General features: G+C 61.0%; 2 protein-coding genes across 2 annotated transcripts in view; one reads left to right on the plus strand and one right to left on the minus strand.

The window, feature by feature from the left end:
- The window catches only part of CCDC187 (coiled-coil domain containing 187), a 50964-nt gene extending 34924 nt beyond the window's left edge, over window positions 1–16040 (plus strand). Inside the window, exons 15-26 of the mRNA XM_008970066.4 lie at window positions 395–471; window positions 1009–1136; window positions 2463–2550; window positions 4701–4877; window positions 6023–6174; window positions 8495–8640; window positions 9315–9400; window positions 9710–9779; window positions 11874–12010; window positions 12392–12504; window positions 12982–13058; window positions 13583–16040. Of these exons, the coding sequence (XP_008968314.3) occupies window positions 395–471; window positions 1009–1136; window positions 2463–2550; window positions 4701–4877; window positions 6023–6174; window positions 8495–8640; window positions 9315–9400; window positions 9710–9779; window positions 11874–12010; window positions 12392–12504; window positions 12982–13058; window positions 13583–15123 (2792 nt within the window). The 3' untranslated portion in view covers window positions 15124–16040. The remainder of the gene's footprint in view (window positions 1–394; window positions 472–1008; window positions 1137–2462; window positions 2551–4700; window positions 4878–6022; window positions 6175–8494; window positions 8641–9314; window positions 9401–9709; window positions 9780–11873; window positions 12011–12391; window positions 12505–12981; window positions 13059–13582) is intronic.
- Window positions 16041–16493: 453 nt separating this feature from the next.
- LOC129398709 (uncharacterized) lies at window positions 16494–21016 on the minus strand. The gene is made up of 2 exons (XM_055117339.2): window positions 20915–21016; window positions 16494–17432 (listed from the first exon to the last, which is right to left on the minus strand). The coding sequence occupies exons 1-2, from the start codon at window positions 21014–21016 to the stop codon at window positions 16902–16904; spliced, it is 633 nt and encodes a 210-aa protein (XP_054973314.1). The 3' UTR covers window positions 16494–16901.
- Between the last annotated feature and the right edge of the window lie 642 nt (window positions 21017–21658).

The following is a 21658-nucleotide window of genomic DNA, read 5'->3' on the forward strand; positions in this document are numbered from 1 at the left end:
TACTTCAGCTGGGGATCTGGGATCTGCTGTCACCTGCCAGCTCCTTGGTGCTAGACTCGGACAGCCCTTCTCCCTCTCTGGGCCTCACTCTCCCCTCCTTTAGAAGCCTGTAGACGCAGAGCAGCTGGGCTGTCTCCCTGAGCTTCCTCTACTTTTGGTCTGGTCTTTCCCATGATCAGTAGGGTCACAAATCAGAACTTCACATCAAGAGACTGCCTGTCCCTTCCCGCGTGGTCTTGTGGATCCTGCGTGAAGCCCTGTGTGTCCGGGATGGGATGGGGACACTAAACTGCCCTAGACCTCCTACTTTTATGAGGCCCTCCGGTAGAAATGGCCCCTGACACGGGGCACTCAGACCCCCTACATGACCCAACCATGGCGCTTCCTTCCTCAGAGGTGGAGGGCCCTGACGGAGCCCTCTCCCAGCTTCCCCTGGCCAAGTTCTTCCCTCCGGACAACCCCACCCACCAGGTACGTGGAGAGGTCCCCTGGGGGAGAGGCACAATTTCAGGGCCCAGCACGGCCCTGGTAGTGGGCCCCGGACCCAACTGTCCTTCCACTAAGAAGGGCCAAGGCAGGTCCTGGGTTGGGAGGTTCTTCCGGCGATCGCGTCACCCGCTCTTCCAGCTGACAGCTACCCAAGCCCGTTCCTCCCGCCCTGGGTGACAGAGGGGGGCAGGCATTTCAACACGGTGCTTTGGGCAGGGTTAGCCCCCGCCCAGGTTGTATATTTTAGGGCAGGTGGCCTGGGCTTCCTGGATCAGGGCTGGTGGTGAGGCCGAGATGCTAAAGATCCTGCCTGCCCCGCCAGCTCACAGTCGGGGAAGCGAGGGCGGCATAGGGGGATGGGAGGGGCGGGCCGTCCGAGAGGGCTTCTCGGAGGCGGTGGCCTGTGCTGGGAGCGGTCTAGAAGCTAGGCGGTGACGCGGCCCACCCTAGTGGAGCCCCGCGAGGCCCGGAAGCACCGAACCCAGAGCTTTAGGGGCCTTGGGCCGCTTCAAGCTGCAGATGCTGGAGCGGAGCCTGCGGGAGGAGGAGCTGCGAGCACAGCACCAGGCCGCGCTGCTGCGCCTGCGAGAGATGGCGCTCCAGGAGAAAACGCTCGCGGAGCTGGCCTGGCTGGAGCATCGACGAGGGTGAGCGCATGCGCCTGGCGCCGGCCCCGCCCCACCCCGCCGTAGCCCCGCCCTGTCGTAGCCCCGCCCCCTCCCTGCCTCGTCCGGGTCCCGCCCGTGGCCCCGACAGCGTTTTGAGAAACAAAAGGTACTGGTCCAAACAGTAATAGGTGTTTGCTGAAACTTAGATAAGGCAGTAAAGTACTCAATACACAAATAAAAAAATACCCCCATCGTTCCAAAGGTGACCTCTGAGATCATCTTTGTGCATACTTTGTTTTTTTGTTTTGTTTTGTTTTGAGACCGAGTTTCGCTCTTGTTGCCCAGGCTGGAGTGTAGTGGCGCGTGGCGCGATCTAGGCTCACTGCAACCTCCGCCTCCCGGGTTCAAGGGATTCTCCTGCCTCAGCCTCCCGAGTAGCTGGGACTACAGGCGTGCGCCACCACGCCCAGCTAATTTTGTATTTTTAGTAGAGACGGGGTTTCTCCATGTTGGTCAGGCTGGTCTCGAACTCCCTACCTCAGGTGATCCGCCCGCCTCGGCCTCTCAAAGTGCCGGGATTACAGGCGTAAGCCACCACGCCCAGTGCGGATACTCTGTTTTGGGGAGAAACACACATGGCTATTTCAATTTGCAAATGGGCGGTACGTGCTGTTTTGTAACTTGCGTTTTCAATTTAAATGTCAGGAAAACCTTTCTGTGTAGCTACGTAACCGCTATAACACACAGGGCGCACCGGCGTAGAGACAGGGCTGTTAACTCCCTTCGCTTGTCCCGGATCTCCGGGCCTCTAGGTTGTCTCCAACATTTTGCCATTATTAATGAAGATAGAGAGATCATTTCCTTAAGGTAAAACTTTAGAAATGGAATGACTGGGTCAGTGAGAATGCATTTGGAAGCCGCTTGATACTGCCACATTGGTCTCCAGAAAGGTGATTCCAGTTAACATCCTCACCCGGTGTCTGAGCGGGCCATACTGAGGGTGTTTATTCCATGATGGGTAGCGGGGTGGATGTGGGTGACCCCCACCTCCCTCCCCAGAGGACCCACTGGCCTGGGCTGGGTCTTCAGGGTGGCAGGGGCGGCTCTCGGCCAGCCTTTGTCTCTTTAGACCCAAAAGTCCAAAAGTGGCTGTGAGGGGTGGAAGAGTGACAGCCTGGGTTGGGCCATCTGGCCACCCCAAGGCTTCCAAGCCTGTCCACGCATGGCTGCGTCCTCCCTCGTGCCCGCACCTTGGGAGGGCATTCCAGGTTGATGTGGTCGACCAGGGCTGGCTGTGTCTGTGACTTTCTATATCCACTTGCACGGGCTGTCAACATTGGCAGTGATGTTGCCACCTCCCCCCAGGTGCCTGGACAGCAAGAGGGACAGAGATGTGCTGGCCGCACTGGTTGAGAAGCAGCAGCAAACCCTCAGCAGATTCGAGAAGGAGCAGGTGGGGCCAGCACAGGCCTGGTGGGTCGGGGTGGGCGGTTCACAGAGGCAGTCGTGTCATCTTCTTGCCTGGAATCTGAACATTCCCCAGCAACAGAGCTAAAGAATTCCCAAGCCCTTGCCACCCTCCAGGGCCATACAGGACCCCGCAGTATAGAAGGAGTGTCCACGGCCCAAGAGGGCATCACGGCCAGGGTGGAGCGTGGTCCTGTACACAAGGAGTGTCTGCGGCCTTCCGGGGGCCTCGCGGCCAGAGTGGAGGGTGGCCCTGTGGCCCTGGCTCCAGGCCAGGCTCAGTCTTTTGCTGGATGTCACCTTGAGCAAGTGGCTTTGTCTCTTGGAGCCTGTTTCCTCCTCGGAACCGGAGAATAATTGTGGTCTCTGTAAAGCAGGGGGTTGGGAGAGTTTAGTGCAGCCAGCACTTACCCGGGTGGACGTGTGCCATGTACGACCTCAGAGGACTTTCCCAGCTGCTCCGAGCCCAGTTCCCTCATCTGAAAAATGGGGAGAAGCCTGATGTGCGCATGCATGGGGACTGGGAGGGTGGTGCAGGTGAATCCCCAGCCGTGCCTGGCAGGGAGGGGTCTCCATCCGTGGCTGCTCCTGCCTTCCTGCCATCGTTGTCACCAGGGGCTGGAGGAAGCAGGCCCCCAGGGAAAGTCGGTGCTGGGGGCACATGTGGAGGCGGGGAAAGCTGCCAGAGTCAGGGCTTTGCCTGCGGCAGAGAGCAAGGCTGAGGGGCAAGCCTGAGAGCCAGGACGAGGACCCTTGCCGGCCCCCGCCCAGGTCACAGGCTCAAGGGCTCCTCACAGGTCGCGGCCGCTGTGCCCGCATCCTCACTTCAGTGCCCCCATGCTGTGGGGCAGAGGCTGGCGCTAACACCCTTGGTACAGATAAAAGAACCTGGCTGGGCGAGGCAGTTCATCCGCAATTCCAGCACTTTGGGAGGCCAAGGTGGGAGGATCGCTTGAGCCCAGGAATGTGAGACAGGCCTGGGCAACATAGCAAGACCCCGTCTCTATGAAAAATAAATCTGCCACTATAGGTGGCCAATGCCTATAGTCCCAGCTATTTGGTGGACTGAGATGGGAGGATTGCTTGAGCTTGGGAGGTCAAGGCTGCAGTGAGCTGAGATTGCACCACTGCACTCCAGCCTGGGCAACAGAGTGAGACCTTGTTTCAAAAAAAAAAAAGGTGAGCTGGGGTGGGGGACTACTTTGCCCAGGACCCTCTGCTGGGAAATGGGGTCAGTGCAGGACCTTATGTTGACTGGAAAGCCCCGGGATCCCCATCCCTGCCCTGGATGCCCTGTACATACTACGACCTGGGATGTCAGGCATGGGGCATTCCAGGCAAGGGAGCTGGGGGCGGAGACCCAGGCCACAGACCCATGCACGGGTCCTCTTGGATATGGAGAAACAGGAAAAGGCAGGCACCACAGAGAACAACGTGAGCCGGGGAAACAAAAGGGGCTTAGAAGGGGTCTGCTTGTCACACGGCAACGACGGGGCCTGGCAGAACAGGCGCTGCCCAGGGAGCCCAGGCGGGAGGAGCCGGAGCTGGCCGGGGCCAGGGACTCCCAGCCACAGCCAGGCTGCGTGTCGTAGACAGAGACGCCGTGGTGGAGGTGGGGTCTGGGACCCCCTAGTGGGGCCATGGACCAGACACCCGCTTGGCAGAGCCTCGGTTTCCCGTCTCACCAGTGAAGCTGCTGTCTCCCAGGGCAAGTGTGCAACGGCCCGGGCCTGGGCTCCGTGCAAGGTGGTTCCGAGGGTGCGTCCACCAGGGACGTTGTGGGGAACAGAGAGAACAGTTGTAAAGGAGTGACGGGGTGGGGGCAGTGCCTGGAGCCTGCAGAGAGGGAGGGCGAGGCCCAGACAGCCTGTGCCAGCCCTGCGTGGGCCCTGGGGAATGAGTACCTGCCTCCCTCCTGCCACCCGCAGCTGCCTCCTCCACCAAGCCCAGGGAAGCCCAAGGCCATGGGGGTATCCTAGGCCCGGCAGGAGGGGCGGGCAAAGGCCAATTGGAGGGAAAGGGAGGCCTCCCAGTGCGAGGGCCACGGCGTCCCCCCAGACACCCCTTCCCTTTTGTTGGCCTTTTCCCCTGCTGGCTCCGGGGTTATGCTGACATCTGCTTCTTTTGCCTGCTCAGAGGGAAATCCAATACCTGAGACACACGCAGCTCTTCAGGCACCGAGACAGGAAGCTGCTTCTGCAGCATCAGAGGGACGTTGTCTCCATGCCGGGGCCTGTGGACACCCTCCCCATTCCGGGGCCCACGGATGTCGTCCCAGTGCACGAGCTGCAGGCCCGGGCCAAGCTGCAGCAGGTGGGTGCTCTCGCCTGGGCTGGGACTCAGCTGCAGAAATGCTGTCCCCTGGCCGCTTCCCGTGATCGTGCAAGTCCCTTGTAAAAATGCCTGTGGGCCAGGCGCGGTGGCTCACGCCTGTAATCCCAGCAATTTGGGAGGCCGAGGCGGGCGGATCACGAGGTCAAGAGATGGAGACCATCCTGGCTAACACAGTGAAACCCCGTCTCTACTAAAAATACAAAAAATTATCCGGGCAAGGTGGTGGGTGCCTGTGGTCCCAGCTACTCGGGAGGCTGAGGCAGGAGAATGGCGTGAACCCCGGGGGGCGGAGTCTGCAGTGAGCCGAGATACGCCACTGCACTCCAGCCTGGGCAACAGGGAGACTTCGTCTCAAAAAAAAAAAAAAAAGCCTGTGGCCCCAGGCAGACTTGCTGGGGGGTGGGGTGGGGCAGATGGAGGGAGGGAGGGGACACTGCTGGGGTCTGAGGAGGCTTCCTGGATGGGGTGGTCCTGGCCAGGCCCTAGAGCAGAGCCAGACTTCAGGTGGGGGCAGCGGTGGATGGGGTGGGGAGGATAAGCAGGACTGGGGATCTCATGGGACCCAGGCAGGAAGGAGAGTGTGGCTGGGAGCCCCTCGGGGACCCCAAGCAGCAGCTGCATCCTTGGAGGGAGGCTCCTGTCCCCCATGTCCACCGGCAGACGGAGTGAGGATGCTGTGTGGACAAGGGGTGGGGGACTGTCCCCAGGCAAGCTATGTGCCTTCCCCACCTGCGCGTCTCCTCTGTAAGGCAGGGAGGGCAGCAGGCTCACCTGGAGGGTGGGGATGAGGATTGAATGATCTGAGCTCTCTGAAGCACCTGCTCCAGGCTGGGCTGCAGGAGAGGGGACACCAGCAACCTGATTCCAGAGCTGGGCATGGGGGTCTCTGGCCAGCCTTGGGAAAAACTCCTCATTCTGGGCCTCCCATCCATACCTCTCAGTGGGGGTGCAGGACCCCTGCTCAAATGAGAGCTCCTGTCTCAGCCTGGCACCCAGTGGGGAGCAAGCAGCCCCGGCACTGCCCCAGCCCTGCCACAGCCACAGCCACGTGAAGCCACCAGCTTTTCTGAGGAGGAAATGGGCAGAGGCGGCCTTGCCAGGCTCTCCTGCACCATTTCTTACAGGGTTCCAGCCCCAAAGTCAAGGCCGCCTGGGAGGGAGGCTCAGAGACAAGCCAGCAGCCAGAGGCCTCCCTGTGTCCCCTGACCCCATGCAGGCCCAGCAGCTCCACCAGCCATCGCCCCCAGGGCAGCCCCGCAAGCTCAAAGGCCACACGGTGAGTTGGTTGGTCTTAGGGGGTCGGGGGTCGGGGTCTGGACACTGATGTTCCCCTGAGAAGCCTTTTCTGCCCCAGGCGGCCGGTGCTCACTCAGCCCCATCCCCACCTGTGCTTGGGAGGACGGAAGGGAGTGGGTACTGAGGGCACTGAGGGGGGCCTGCTGGCCCAGTGGATCTGGGCAGAAGCTGGAGCAGCCCAGGACCCATGGGAGGAGCCCCAGGAGCTGGCTGCACCTTCCTGGCTCTGCGGCGGCCAGAGTGTGGCCATAGGGAGGGTCCCCTCTCAGTCTGTTTCCTCCCCTGGGAAATAGGGACGGGGTCTCCCCCCCACAGCTGCTGCAGGACGCAGTGGGGCACAGCCGGTGGACGAGCCTGGCTCAGGGGCCGGGGTGGCACGTGTAGCCCTGGGCATCCCCTCCCAGGGTGGCTGGGGGCTGTTCTGCCGGCCGGTGGCAGCTCAACCTTCTCTGAGGCTTGGCCGTATGGCCGTTGGCTTTGGTTTGCAACAAAAGCACCTCATTAAAGGGCACCAGGGCTCTGCCTGGACTGTCCCCATGGAGCAGGGGAGGGGGTGCGATGACCAGGGTCACCTGCCCGAGAGCCTGGCTGCTGCCCGAGAGCCTGGCCATGGGAGGAGCAGCTGTTTTTCCCATCAAGAGCCTCCCGGCTTCCTGATGCTGGGAACAGCTCTTCTTTCCGGGCTCAAAATGGCCCTGGAGGGCCGAGGAGGCCTTCTCTCCCTTGAGCTCAGGCCCCCAGGGCCGGCAGCCCTCAAGACTCTATCACAGAACCCCTCGAAGCAGAAAGCGGGGGGCAGCGCAGACCTGGGGGAGCAGCCTTTGGAGGCCCCTGTCTGCCTGGGGGAGCGTCCTGAGGCTCTTTCCCAGCCCAGAGGGGCCTCTGCAGTGAGGGGAGTTGCTGGCCACTCAGGCTCGGCCATTGGCTCCGTGGCTCCTCCTGAAGCTTTCAAATAAACCTGGGCACAGACTGATCTGTCATTCACATTGCTACCAGTTGCCAGTCCCAGGAATCTCTGAAGAGGCTTCCAGGCCAAATACCGCCCCTTGGTCCCCCAGGGTTTGCTTATAGGGCTGGAGGGGAGGGGCCGGTACATGTATGGTTGCAGACCTGGACCCCAGCGTGGGTGTCAGCCCACCCTCCTGGCGGAGGGGTATACCCTATGCTCAGCTTGTCACACCAGCAATGTGCAGCACTGTCCACAGCTAGAAAATAGAGAAAAGTGAGGTATTCACAGAGAAAACTTTGGCTCCCTGGGACCCTACCCACGAGAAGCTCGCCTGTGGTGTTTTGCTGGGGGTCCTGCCACACGGGAGCAGGTGCGCTTCCCTCCTTCATTGGGCCGTTCGAGAGAAGTTCAGCTGTGAGCTGGGCGCCTTGGGGTCGGGGTGTGTCTATGAGCACCCCATGGGAGTGAGGAAGAAGCTGGACAGAGCAGATGGAGCTGCTGTGGGGTCCTGGCCTGAGACGCCGCGTGCCGAGGAGGGTGTAGGGGAGAGGAATGAATCCTTTAGGACATGGGGGTTCCTGTTCCCATTTTTATTCAGCCTGTTCTGTTTCTGGGGCGGCTCTAAGAGCACAGTGCCTTGGTCTGCTTTGTGGGCTGAGTGCCGGGCCCTGGAGGCACTGCCCTGTCTCCCTCCAGAGCCTGCGTGGGGCACACAGTGGCGTCAAGGTGCCCTCCCATTGCTGCCCCAGCGAGAGTGCGGCCTGCAGCCCCTCAGCTGCATCTACCTTGGGATACAGGTTTTCCAGGCCCTTAGGGCCACCCTCCTCTGAACCTCCTGCTCACCCTGGACCATCTGTGAATCCGGGGGGAAATGCTCAGGGGCACCCTTGGGTGGAGGCAACAAGCTGTGCCCAGATGTGGCAGGTGCCCGGGGGAGAAAGGCAGACGACGTGTCGCCGGGCAGGCACCTGAGACAGCAGGAGTTTTCTTGCCACCCCAGCAGTGTGACCCAGGCAGAGTCAGATGGGGGGGTGCCTGGAGGTCAGTGCAGGCCTGGGGTGGCACCGTGCTTCTCGGGGGCCCAGCATGTGCACCTGGGAGGGACAGTCCATCTCCAGGCAGAAGTCTCAAGGGGCCACACGCTGGGGAGACACAGGCCTCTCCCACCCACCTTGCCTGGGTGAGGGGGTCACAGTCCCGTCTTCTGCTTGGCCACTGACCACAGCCACCCCTGGATGTGACATGAGGTTGTTCCCAGGGAGAGGGTGCTGGTGGAGGTTGTGGCTAGGGCTGGACACCTGGGAAGGGGCAGCCGGGCGGGCGGTCACCTCCACTCTGCATGGCCGTGCAGCCCTCCCACTGAGCAGCCGGATGTGACGCCGCCCCAGACAACCTCCGATGCAGATGGTCACCAGCAGCCTCCGAGGCCAGCATGGGGCGAGGACACACACGACCCCCAGGGCCCGCTGGTGGAGAGTGGCAGCCATGTCAGTCAAGGTAATGAGCAGCCGCGGCGACCGCCCAGGGTCAGACGGATGCTCATTCAGTGGGCCCTGGGCAGTGTGGGGTGGCATTAGGCCCAGGGTCAGGTAGGCCTGTGTTCTGACCTGCTGTGCCCCGCCTGTGACCGGGCCACCCCGGCCTCCCTGTTTCTGCATCTCAGCGCAGCAGAGCACACAGTGGGTTTGCCAGCAGGCGGGCCACCCCGTGCACCGGCAGCCAGCATTCCCAAGATACAGATCGAGGGGTGTGCCGGCCGGGAAACCACTCAGACAGGTTCTGTCTGGGAAGGGCTCCTCATGGGGCGGCTGCTCAGAGCCCCTGGGCCACGTGCAGCCCTCAGACTGTTGCCAGGCAGGTCCCAGAAACACAGGCCCACAGAGAGCCCCTGGCCAGGGCAGAAGGAGGATTCGGCAGGGCCTGCCCTGCGCTTGTCTCAGAGGCTGCTTTTCCCAGGCTGGGGCTGAGCAGACCCTCGGGCCTCCAGGCAGGGGACATGGCAGGGCAGATTGCTGGATGTGGCCCCAGGCCGTCCCTGTCTCCCTTGAGGTTAGCTTGTCTCTCCCCATCCCCCACCCCCTGGCAGCTCCATTCTGCCCCTGCCGCCTTCCTTCCCTTCCTGGTCTCAGTCTGTGGTTGCTGCTGGTGACTCCTGGGACTGTGTCTTTCAGAGCCTGGGGAGCAGCCTCGGGCCCCTCTGCTGGGCCTGCAGCACGTGGGCCCCCCGGACGGACAGCGGCTGGGCCCAGCCTTTCCCGTACGCACACTCCCTGGAAGCCCTTTCCCCAGCACCGCCTGTTTCAGGGACCACCCCCCCAACATTCTGCCAATCTGTGACTTGATCTTCATCTTGGTTGGGGCCCCTTGGTTCCTGTGGCCGGTCCTTGGTTCCTGCAGTGGGTCCCTGTTTGTCCCTGCCTGTCCCCATCTGTCCCTGTCCGCCCCCGTCTGTCCCCATCCACCCCAGTCTGTCCCCATCTGTCCCCATCCATCCTGGTCTATCCCTGGCCCTTGGTGCCCTCCCTGCAGGGCCCTGTGCCATGTCCACTTCCGTCTCACCCCCCAGGCCAAGGAGGCGGAGGGGCGCCTCCCCACAGCTCAGTGCAGGTCTCGGGAGGTGAAGGAGCCACCCCCAGGTAAGCACCCTGGAAACACCGCGTGGGCCTCCACGGCGCCAGACACCTCCCCCACATCCAGCAGAGCCTGTCCGAGGCTGGAGCTCAGCCACTGGACAAGGACGGAAAGCAAAGAAGATGGGCCCTGGTGGCCCCCCACCCTGGCCTCGGACCCCTTCACTGCAAGAAGAGTGGCCGGCTCCATCTCCTACCGGAGGTGACGCAGTGGCTCTTCTGGAGAAATTAAAAGTCATAACTGGCTGGGATTGTTTTAGTCGCAACTTCGTTCATCTGGGGCAGATTTTTAAGCGTTTGGAAGCCAGCACTACCTGAGCGTCTTCAGCTGACGGAGGTTTCTGCACCGATTACATTTTTCTCTTTCTGAACCTTACACTTGGCCGGGGGCCCCCCCGAGAGCCAAGTCCCCAATTTGCAGGTGGGGCGGGAGCAGATGCACTCACAGTGTCAGGGAACCCTGGTGGTGCATCTGGTAGCCGCTGGCTGAAGAGTGGGGGGTTGTGTGCCCTGCGATGCCACCTCAGAGCTCCCTGACCAGCCCTGGGTGCCGAATTCAGAAGGCCCCCACCCAGTGTCCATCCTCGGAAGCAGGGAGACTATGCCACCCAAGGGTCTGCCGGACTGGGGGGTCCCTGCCGTTGGGGCCAGGGAGAGCAAACCTCAGGACAGATGGGTTGAGACGGAAAGAGGTCAGAAGCACTTGTGGGGCTGCCCAGGAGAGCGTGGCTGGTGGGGCTCCCTGGAGAGGCCAGTGACACTGGGAGGCGGAGTGAATACAGAGCGCTTTCCCTCTGTGTCCCGCGTCACCCCCGGGCCTGCGCTGTTCAGGCTTCTGTGGCCACCGTGAAGCTTGCTCAGCCTGAAGCCTCCCTCGCCGCATGGCCATGTGTACCAGCTGTCACCGTTCGGGGGGCCAGCCAGGCGCCTGCACCCACCATGGGTCCTCGTTGCCTCTGGAGGTGGATTCGCTCGTTATGCCCACGCAGCAGAGGAGGAGCCTGAGGCCTGACTTATGTTCTCATGTGGTCTAGGGTTCACCCTGAGTCTGCCTGACTGCGGTGCTGGCCGCTCTCTGATCAAAAGACTGCGCTTGCAGGGGCTCCCTGGGTGACGCCCTATTGTGGTCACTGGGGTCACCCGGGGCCATGGACAAGAGGGCAGGTGTTCCCATTGATGGAGCTTCCCCCTCCTTGGGCTTTAGCCAAACAGCTCTGGTTCCCTTAGCCAGGTGGTCTTGGCCCTCAGAGTCCCCTGACCCCACAGAACGAAAGTCTAGGGAGATGGAGGTGCAATATTGGGGGGGCCTGGTGCCCCTGGGGAGGGCTCTGCGGTGGCCCCACCCGTCCCTTTGTCTTTGTGATCCCCGGCGGTGCACTGGTGGCCTTGCTGTGTCCGAGGCCTGCCCCCTACCGGCCCTCTGCACCACCCCTGCCTCGCACCAGTGTCTGTCGGACGGCACCAAGGGGGAAGAACAAGCTCTGGCAAAGGGTTTCCCCCAAGGGAGGGAAAGAGGCCTCTAAATTATTATTATTATTATTATTATTATTATTATTATTATTATTATTTTGAGACAAAGTCTCACTCTCTCCCCGGCTGGAGTACAGTAGCGTGATCTTGGCTCACTGCAACCTCCGCCTCCCGGGTTCAAGCAATTCTTTTGCCTCAGCCTCCTGAGTAGCTGGAATTATAGGCCCCCGCCACCATGCCCGCCTAATTTTTGTATTTTTAGTAGAGACGGGGTTTCACTACATTGGCCAGGCTGGTCTCGAACTCCTGACCTTGTGATCCGCCCGCCTCGGCCTCCCAGAGTGCTGGGATTATAGGCGTGAGCCACTGCGCCCAGCCGGCCTCTGAATTCTAAACGAATTTTCTCTAAACTTTTGGCTGGGACTTTGATCACTAACTGTCCGATAACAGGATCATTTTAGGAGCAAACTACCATGTATGTTGTCTGCCCTCATACTAAGCAAGCACTGCAGAACGGTGTACACCACTTTGAATTTTAAGATTTGTTTTATGTGGCTTCGGAATTCCTGGGAGCTGCTCCTGCTCCCTGCCTCTGTCCCCACAAGCGCTGACAGTCCCTTTGCCCTCCAGGAGACCCTCAGACCAAGCCCGGCCCTTCCTTAGCAGGGAAGCCCCGGGCTCCAACAGACAGCCATGTGGGGAGCTTCGGGGAACACAGCCGACGCTCCTGGGGCAGAGAAGGTCCTTGTGGCCTCCAAGAAGCCAGCGTGAGTCGGGTGTGGCCGTGCCCTTCCTGTGGGCTGTGTGGGGCCCGGCCTTGCTGTGTGGCCCTGAGGGGTCTCCTGGTCCATCCCATGGGTGCCCCAGGGCCCTTCCCAGCAGATGCCTTCAGTTCTGAGGTTTGCCAGTTCTCTGGGTCTCACCCTAAGACTCAACACCTGGGCAGAAAAACAGACTTTTTTTCCATGGTGCCAGGGCCCAATGGGAGGAGGGGAATCTGGCAAGTGGGGGTCTCCACAGCCCTCTTTTGGGTGGTCTTTGTTCCTTAACCATGGTCGCTGGAAGCACAGGGGCTCCATCCAGCTACGGGAGGTGGACAGAGACAGAGGCCACACCCCAACAGTGTCATTTCTGCAACGTGTCTCCAGCAGGTGGCTGAGGACAGCATGAGCGAAGAGGGCTTGGAATTGGGGCTGGATTTTGCTGAGAGCCCCGTGGAGGAGTCCCAGGAAACCGAGAGCTGGCGATCGGGGGAGCAGAGGTGTGGGGCTGAGCTCCCTGGAGCAGGGGTGGAGCGTGAGGCACGGAGACGGGTTCAGCTGGCACCCCCTGTCCCCCTGCTCTGGGGACCCTCACTCTCTCCTGGCACACCTGTGCTGCCGGGGCACAGCCCTGCACCCACCCTGAGCCCTCCCGGGTCTGACCCACTTTTGGAAATAAAAATGTCACCCATGAATCAGCCCAAGGTCAGCAGAGCGGCTTCGAACCCCCTGGGAGTGGCAGCCCCACCCCCCTCTCTGCCACCTGATCCAGTGGGATTGAGACTGGATGCCCCCAAAGACAAGCCCTCGGGGAGCCCTTGCCCTCAGGGTCACTCAGGTGGTGGCAGAGGACTGGCTGGGATGTTTTTTGAGTGTGAGCTGTGGACTGAGCCCGGTGGGGTCCCTGACAGTGGGCCCTGGGGAAGAGGCCAGGAGGACCAGGATCCCCACAGGGTTCTCCACGAATGTGCTTGCAGGACGGAGGCCTGTCAGCAGGAGGTCCCCGGCGTCTCCTCCACCTGGCTGGAGGCTGCCCAGGCCGCTGCCTCCCCAGGTAATGCCCCAGCCCCCCAGCCCCTCCTTCAGCCATCGAGTCCCCACTAAGGGTCCCCCAAGGCCATTTCTACATCAGAGCCAGCTTCTCCCCACAATACGCAGCCCCTGCCTTCCCCACTGCCTAGCTGGGGGGCTCTGCCCACGCACCTCCCCATCACAGGGTTGCCAGGGGAGGTGAGTGACGGTCAGGGATCCTCTGTCTGGATCCACCCACATCCCTAATGAAAATAAAACAAGGCAGAGCCAACCAGTCAGTCCTTGAACCACAGCTGCGGTGCTATGAGGCCAGGTGCCCAAGGCTCGGCAAGGCCCCTGGACATGACTCATTGCGTGTGGGTGGGGGTGGGCATGGTGAACCCCTGGGTTGGAATCACAAGGGTGGAACACGCTGGCACCCTTGACGCTTTTCCTGCCTCTGTTCAGGGTGTTTCTCTGTTCTGACCTCCTGGCTTTGGGGGTCGTGGGATATGCATGGGGTCCAGGGTGCAGAGGGTGACCACTGTTGATTGTCCCCTCTCTTAGCAGCTCCTGTGGTCCCTGAGGAGGCGGCGCCCCCAATCCTGCACCAGGGCAGTCCCCTTCTCCCCACCACCTCCTCCTGCGGTCCAGGCTCTGAGTCTGCTTCTGGAACCTGCTGGGGGCCTTCGGAAGAAGCCACGGTGTCATCCCACACCTCCCCAGCAGCTTCTGTGAGCAGCCTGTCCTGTCCCTCTCTCTGGGAGTTCCAGAAAGCAGCGGCTACCCTGATCCAGCTTTCTGGGAGCTCCAGCTCTCTTCCCGGCTTGGAAGCTGAAGACTCCCCAGACAAAGGTTTCAGCTGGCCTGGAGAGCTCTCTGCCCAGCACTCCTCGGAGGAAGCTGGCCTGCCTTTGTCCTGGCGGTCAAACCAGGGTGAGCCTCGGCCAGGCAGTGCTCCTGGGGGTGGAGGACGGGTGACCTGGCAGAGGCCCCAGGGCCGCAGGGCCGGCCCCCTGCGTGGCTCCTCCTTGGACACGGCCGTGGCAGAAGGTTCAGCGCCGGAGCAAAGCCCAAAGGCAGGCTGGCTACTGCCTTTCCCAGACATCCCCTCTCCAAGGTCAGGGTCAGAGCTGTCAGAGGCCTCCAGCAAAGTTTGGGAGGAGGACTGCGAGGAGGACCTGCCAGAACCCTGTACCGGGGCCGAGCCAGCCTCGGGGAGCTCCCTGCCTGCAGGTGGCTCACTGGGCCTTGGAAGCGGCGTGGAGCCCCAGGTGGCTCCTCCCTCCCCACGGTCCGGGGAGGGGCGGGAAGCTTCTGGGACCAGTGAGAGCCTGAAAGGGGGTGTCAGAAGCGGCATGGAGCCCCAGGTGGCTCTTCCGTCCCCATGGCCTGGGGAGGGGCGGGAAGCTTCTGGGACCAGCGAGAGCCTGATGGGGGTGTCAGACACAGGAGAAGCCCTCCAGGCACCCCCTGAGGCCGCCGGTGTGGTGTTCCCGCTGCAAATCTCTTCTGCCGGTGACTCGGACTCACTGCTGGTCTTTCCTTCGGGGACCTCTTTGAGTGAAGGGGCAGATTTCGGCAAAGGAGGAGAGACTTCTGGCTACCAGGAGGGAACCCGGGATGCTGACCCGAGCCCATCCACCAAGAGCAAACTCCCGTACCTCATGCCAGAGCCCGAGACCCCGGTGACCCTGCAGGCTCCTCCTGGGGACCCAGGCAGGCTGGCACCTCCAGTAGCTGAGAGCCGGGCGCCTGGGCCTGGTGGGAATGGGGCCCCCACTGTCCTGGAAGAAGCCTGTCCCCCACTTGCCGGTGACGTCTTGACTGAGATCCTGTCTCCCGTGGACGAGTTGCTGTCCTACGGCAGTGCCGACCTCCCGTCCTCCATCCACAGGGAGGCCCCCCTACCCCCACCTCCTCCCACTCCCCAAGCACAGAGTGATGGTGAAGACACCAACCCATGCTCGGATGCCTTCCCTTCCCCGCCCTCGGGGCCCCTCGAGGAGGACACCGCCATCACCACCCAGGATTTGTCCTCCTTGTCTGAGGAGAGTCTGCCGGAGGGACTGTTTCCTGGGCCCCAGGGGTTGGCGGGAACCCAGTAGTCGGGGCTCTGCCCAGGGGTGGCTGGTCCGGGTGGAAGCGTTGACGACCAGTTGGGTAGATGCAGTTCTGCAGCAGGGGATGAGGCTGGAGGCAGCCAGTGGCCTGAACCTGTCAGCTGGCCAGGGCACTCGTCGTGTGAGGGGTCAGGCAGTGCCCCTGGAGGGCTCCCAGGGCCATCAGTGCAGCCCCCAGCTCCATCCAGAGTGGCCTCTGTGGCCAGGGAAGGTCTGTCAGGGCTGTTGGCAGCTGGTGACGTGGACGTGATGATCGGCGGACCGGGCTCCTGTTTTGGGCACAGGGTTCTGGGCTGATGTGGCCTTTGAGGAGGTCTTGGGCAGTCGGGGAGAGCCCTGGGAAGGAGCGCAGAGCTCTGGGCGTGCAGAGAGCCGGAGGGGGTAGCGGGGCAGCTCTTAGTGGGTCTGGATGAGCTCCTGGACACTGCTTCACCTGCGGCGGGGTCCCTGGGCAGCAGAGCCTGCTTGGCCAAGACCCCCACCAGAGGCCGAGACCCCAAAGAAATGCTGGGTAAGAACAGGAAGGCAGCCACACCCCCACAGGCAGCCACACCTCCATGTCCCTGGTTGGCAGCCCCGGCAGCCTCTCTCCCAGGCCAAGTGCCCTTGGCCGCCAGTGGAAAGTCTGGGTCCCTTGAGCATGCTGGTGAGGACGTTGAGGGAGGCCTGAGCCGCCAGGTAGAGGACCCACCCAGGCCCGAGGGCTCACTGGGCAGAAAGCCGCTCCTGGAGACAGACTCAGGCCGCTGTACCCATCTCCCAGGTGTGGAGAGAGACCAGGCAGTGGACTTGGTCTCCACGCGGCTCACCAGGAGGGTCCTGCGTGACTCCTTAGCAGCTCTCTCCACACAGGCCCCCAGGTGCAGCCCCTAGGGAGTGTTTTCTGGAACTACAGAGATGCACAGGCGTCCACAATGTCATTGTGAGCTGTGTGTGGCATACACATGCACACGTGGGAGTAAGAACCTAGAGGCCTGGACTTTCCCAGGGTGGACCGGCCGGGCGGCCGGCTGTGCGGGACGGTCACCTGGACCTTCCCGGGGTGGACTGGGTGGGCGGCCGGCTCTTCCCAGGGTGGACCAGGTGGGCGGCCGGCTCCGCGGGACAGTCACCTGAAGCCAGGCCCGGACTGCACACCTGCTTCTTCGCATCAAAGCCACGAAGAGGCATCCAAGAAAAGGCGTTGCAGCCCAGAGGCAAGAACAGTCAGAGTCGCCAAGAGCAGGAACGAGGACGGGGCGGAGCAGCGCCTATGCCAGGAAGGGGGTCATGGGGATCAGCGAAGGCCAAGAGAGGAAGAGAGAACATCTGGGGGAAAGAAGAGCTGGGGTGGGCCTGGCTGGTGCTGACTCACACCCCTGAGCCCTGCTTAGAAGTCAGGGGCATCTGCCTGCTTTGACTTTGGAGGCTCCCCCCCACACCCAAACTGCCGGCACATGATGTGCAGCTGGGTGGACTGGGCATGGGTGTCTCACACCTGAGCTGCACAGACCAGAGGAAGCCGCGGCTCAAGGGCCCAAGGTCATTTCCGCGCAGCCCGCACGGCCGGGGGCTTGTCCTCTGGGGATCAGTGGCCCAAGGTCTCTTCTGGAGCATGCTCAGGACTTGCTGTGCCTGGAAGGCCAGGGCAGCTGATTTCTCCTGGTGCCATGGACTTTTCTTTGCTTCCAGAGGATTCACTGGGACCCCTGTAATTTCTCTGGGACCCTTTTGAATCTGAGGGTCTCTTCTTGAATGCGGAGTTGATGAGCAGCGTGTTGGCCTTAGGGACATCTGTGTCCCAGCACTGATCCCTCCAGGATGTGGCTTCTCCTGTCCAGGGCCTCAGGCCTCCTCCACTTCAGAGAGGAGCATACTCCAGACTTTATGCATGCAGTCTGGTGGGAGGCATCACAAAGCTGGCCTGGCAAAGCCCTAAGATGCCAGGTCACAGGACACACGGAGCTGCCAGGGCCCTCTACCCCATAGCTCTGGTGAGAGACCCCAGGCCCCTTAGAACCTCTTTGGGCCCCCTGCCGTGAGGCAAGAGCCCCTCTCCAGACACCCCTTGCCCGGGAGCAGCTGGACCCAGCCTGCCTTCTCCAGCCCCGGGGCGGCTGCTTAGCCCCAGGTGCCGTTAACAATGGCCGGCCTGTGTCCGGGTCCCCATTCACCATGTGCACAGGAAGCCCAGCTCGGGCCATGCATCTGATTTTGCGCCGGCTCCTGCCCAGCCCACCTGAGAATGCAGAGGTTTGGATCCAGTGGGGAATGTGTTCCTGCTCCGTGCTTTCGATTTCAGAACAAACTTTGAGCTGAGCTACAGCTTTCTCATTGATCCCCTTCTAGTCTTCTGAACAAATGAGTCTGTGATTTTTTATTTTTTTCCATTTATTGCTGACCCTTTTGGATTTATGAGGCCGTGTGAGAGGAATTATGTATCTCACACACACGCATCTGGCATGACGATAAATCTCCCCCACTGAAGCCCCGCAGATTTGCAGCGAATCGGATGGCTCCCAGGCTCGCTGCCACGTGGTTGGTGCTGACGTGTGGCGCGATGTGGTGGCGGCTGCAGTCACAGCTGGAACCAGCGTGACTTTCCCTGGGAGCCCAGCAGGTGCCTCGCGTCGCTGGCAGGTGGCAGGGTGCCCTTGAAGGGGGCTGGTCGTGAGGAACGAAGGAAAACCCGGGCCAGGGCTTCCAAGGACAGCGGCCCTGGAGGGGGCCGGAGCCGTCAGGTTACTCTGAGCACCGGAGAAAAAGCCGCTCCACCAGAGGTGTAAACGCATTTAATCTCCCAACAGGACATATACAGAGCGGAGGGCTTTGGCATTCAGATATATTGACCGGGCAAGATGGTAATCCAAGGTTCCTCCCTTCAAGGTCTCCTGCTGTACTTGCCTGGGCTCTGATCTGTCGTCACCGCTTGGGCCAATAAATCTTGATACCAGCCTCCAGAGGAGTCATTATCTTTCATAGAAAATGATTATTTCTCAGTTAAACCCTACATTTAATTTTCCCGTGATCTGTCTCTTTCAGCTTCCCTGCTTAACGGTTCCCTCCTGCATAAAATGCCCATGAACGTGTCCGCAGTGCTCCGAGTCCCAAATCATCAGACAAACTTTACGAGTCCCTTTGATTCCCTGCCCTGCGTGGCCATCACGGCCACCCTCATAAAACACACATGAAGGCCGGGGGCCCTTTATGAAAGGTGGCGGCCGCACACACTCCTGGGAAGCACAGCCTCCAGGTACCCAGGGCGCTGGGAGAGCTCACTCACTGCCCAGGCGGAGCAGGGTCCCTGCGGGTCATTTTCTCTGTCCCCAGGGTCGAGCTTGGCCCGTTCATGCCCAGCAAAGCCAGGCTCACAAGCCGTCCTTTTCCCAGCTCCCCAGGCAGCTTTGGGGTCCTGGAAGAGTGTTGGCAGGTCCCACAGCCATCCCACGGTGCCCTGTCCCCGCATGGCAGCATCAGAGCTGGGAGCGGAGGATGGGATCACACACACCCCCTGGCCCTGGCCCTGCCCCGGGGCTCCCGGTCGCCCTTCTCCTGCCCGCCACTCACCATGTCCATCAGGCTGTAGCCGATACAGCACCAACCACACTGGTGCTGGGAGCCAGCTGGGGCTCTGAGGCTGCCTGGGCCCTGCTCCACCTCTCCCTAGGGGTCTGGCAGGAGCCCCTGCCCCCAGACGTGCCTCCATGTCCACAGTCCCTGGAGGGTGGCCACCCACCTCCTCATGGTGTCCTAGTGAGGACATGAAGAATTGTTCCCTCAGGCACTGTCCCGGGCACGTCGCCAGTGCTCAGGGGCTGGCACAGGTGTGCAGAATTTTTCCTCACAAGTTTTCCCAAAATGGGTGGTGGTCGTTAAGCAGCTGAGCCCTCCATGCCAAACTCCTGCTAAAGGGGGAGACGTGGACAGCAGGGCAAGTCCTGGAGCCGGGGCCATTGAAATCCATTGGGCCTCATCTCTGCTCTCCCCATGTGGAAAGGGAGGCGGCTCAGAGCTGGGTTCTGTCTTTGTCTCCAACGCAAGCATCGGAGTGGGCCCTCCTGGGTTCTGGGAGGCATGTGGGCCTGAGGCCCTCCTCTCTGTCACATACATGCCATGTGCCCATCACCTCACACAGTAGTCAGCCCTCTGAGCCTCAGTTTCTCCCTCTGTAAAACAGGAATATCAATACCTGTTCCACGATGGGCAGGCCTGTGCAAACCTGCCCCAAAGATGGAGGAGGCTGAGAGGCAGAAGAAAGAGGCTGACAAGTCCAGTTTCTCAGGAAGAAACATTTAGTAGGGACTTACAAATGGAAGCCACATCTATGTCTCTGGAGGCACCGACAGACGGGATCCCGCCACCACCCCCAGGCCCAGGGCTTATCTGCCATAGGGGAGGCTGGTTTAGAAGGAACGTGCAGAAACCTGAAGCAGATAGCATCAAGGCTTTGTGCCCTAAGGGTGGGATTTACGGCAAGTACCTGCTCTACACAGGGAACAACAGATCAACTGGAAATCTTGGAGGCCTTCCCGGAATCAGGCTCATCAGGATCCAACACAGCAGATTAGGTCCAAGATGCTGCTGCCTCAGCCTGCACAGTGCCTTATCTCATCAGGTCTGAGATGTGATCTCCCCGCATTTTGATCTCTTTGAAGCCAGAGCTGTCTCTGTCAGGGCATCTGAAAATGGCCACTGGCCGCGTGTTTTCTCGCTCCGCGGCACGCACGCTAACCGCGCCTGCAGTCACCTGGCCTTTGCCACAGCGACGTGCGATGCCTCTCCTGCAGGTGGGGGGGGGGGCAGATTTCACGCAGGCTTTGGGCAGGATCTGGCTCAGCACAGACAGCTCTTACCTAGACTCCGAGATTCAATCCTAACCCCTTCCCCTCCCCCGCCCTGCCTTAGATGGGAGAAACTCTGGTTGTTTTGGGGTGTGGCCTCTAAGTGCTGGGCTAAGCTTGGTCCCAGGGGTGGCTCCGTTTCACCGAGCAGGTTTGGGGTGAGGTGTTGCCCCGATGTTCCGAATGTGCCCCTCCAGTTGGGCTCATGACGTCCTCTGTCTCAGCCAGATCAGCCTCCTTTCCTCCACTCCTTGTTCCCCTGCCACCTCGCTGCTGCTCCTTCTGGAGGCCTGGGGCTCAGCGTGTGGCCCTCCCCTCTGTCCCACAGCCTCCCCGGGGGACCTCAAGCAGCCTCAAGCTCTGAGCTCCAGACTCGACTCCCACTTCTAAACCCTGACCTGACACCTCCCTTAGAGGTTGAAAAGGCTGCTCAGATGTAACAGGTCCAAAGCAAACTGATGGCATCCTCCCCAGCATAGCTCTCCCATCTCGCCGCTGCAGGATTTAGTCTCAGCCGTAAGCAACCCCATTCCTCTGGTTGCTTTGGCCCAAACTCTGCGAATGTGACACCCTCTGCCTCCACCCAGACTCAGCCGACCCCTCCACCAGCACTGCCTCTCACCCCTCCCCGGAGTCCCTCCAGCTTGTGGAAGGAGGTGGCGGCCCCTCCCAGGTCCCCTGCTTCCCCTCCTGCCCCTCCTACTCTGCAACTGGAAGGGCAGAGCTGCATCCTTGCACCGATCCTTCCGTGGCCACCCCCCCATTCAGCATCAAAGTCTGAGTCTGCGGCCCAGGTTGTGAGGCCCCCTGGGTCTCGCTGGAGCTCTCAGCTTTTCTTCCCTCCCACGCTTCCCCCAGCTTGCTCCGCTCCCACCAGGTCCGGCTCCTTGCTGTTCCTCCAGCGTGCTCAGCACCCTTCTGCCCCAGGGCCTTTGCATGTGTGCCTCCTCCCTCACCTCCTTCTCCATTCGGGTCACCTTCTCAAAGACCTCCCCACCCTCCTCTGTACGGCAGCCCTGCTGGCACCGGCTTCCGTGTCCGGCTTCATTGCTTTTCATAGCACGCGGTGGCTGCTTTACGCGTTGGTTTGTTTTGGGTCTGCCCAAATGCAGGCCAGGGACACTGGGGGCTCGGTTTTGTTCTTGATTTGTCTCCAGGGCTTGGCACAGAGCAGAAGCCAGGAAACGTGGGTGATGGAAGGAAACGTGAACGGGGAGACGCAGGACGTGAGGAAAAGGGAGCAGACGCCTTGGCCAGGGGCCCTCTGGGGAGAATCCTCTCATCTGGGGTTAACCATTGTTAGCAGCAAAACCTTTTAAACAAAATCTTACACAGAACCCCACAATACAGTTATCTATTTATTTTGAGACAAGGTCTCGCTCTGTCATCCAGGCTGGAGTGCAGTGGCAGAGTCACGGCTCACTGCAGCCTCAAGCTCCCAGGCTCAAGCCATCCTCCACCTTAGCCCCTCAAGTAGCTGGGACTACAGGTGTGCACCACCATGCCCGGCTTTTTTCTTTTTTTTAAGAGATGGGCTCTCGCTATGTTGCCCAGGCTCGCCCACTCCCTTGTTTTGTTTTGGTCACACAGTTCAGAGAAAATCTTGACATGTGTAAAAATTAGGAATAGGAACAACAACAACAAAAAATCAGGTATCCTGTTCAATGAAGCAAAAAAGTCATATGATTTCATTTCCAAAT

This window comes from Pan paniscus, chromosome 11 (genome assembly GCF_029289425.2).
Source record: "Pan paniscus chromosome 11, NHGRI_mPanPan1-v2.0_pri, whole genome shotgun sequence".
Classification (NCBI taxonomy): domain Eukaryota; kingdom Metazoa; phylum Chordata; class Mammalia; order Primates; family Hominidae; genus Pan; species Pan paniscus.

Bases quoted from the DNA above. Each gene is read 5' to 3' on its own strand.
- LOC129398709 (XM_055117339.2), bottom strand. From the start codon at position 21,016: ATGAAAAGCAATGAAGCCGGACACGGAAGCCGGTGCCAGCAGGGCTGC. The intron at 17,433-20,914 runs GTGAGGGAGGAG...GCTGTAGCTCAG, and splicing joins TGACCCGAATGGAGAAGGAG to CTCAAAGTTTGTTCTGAAAT.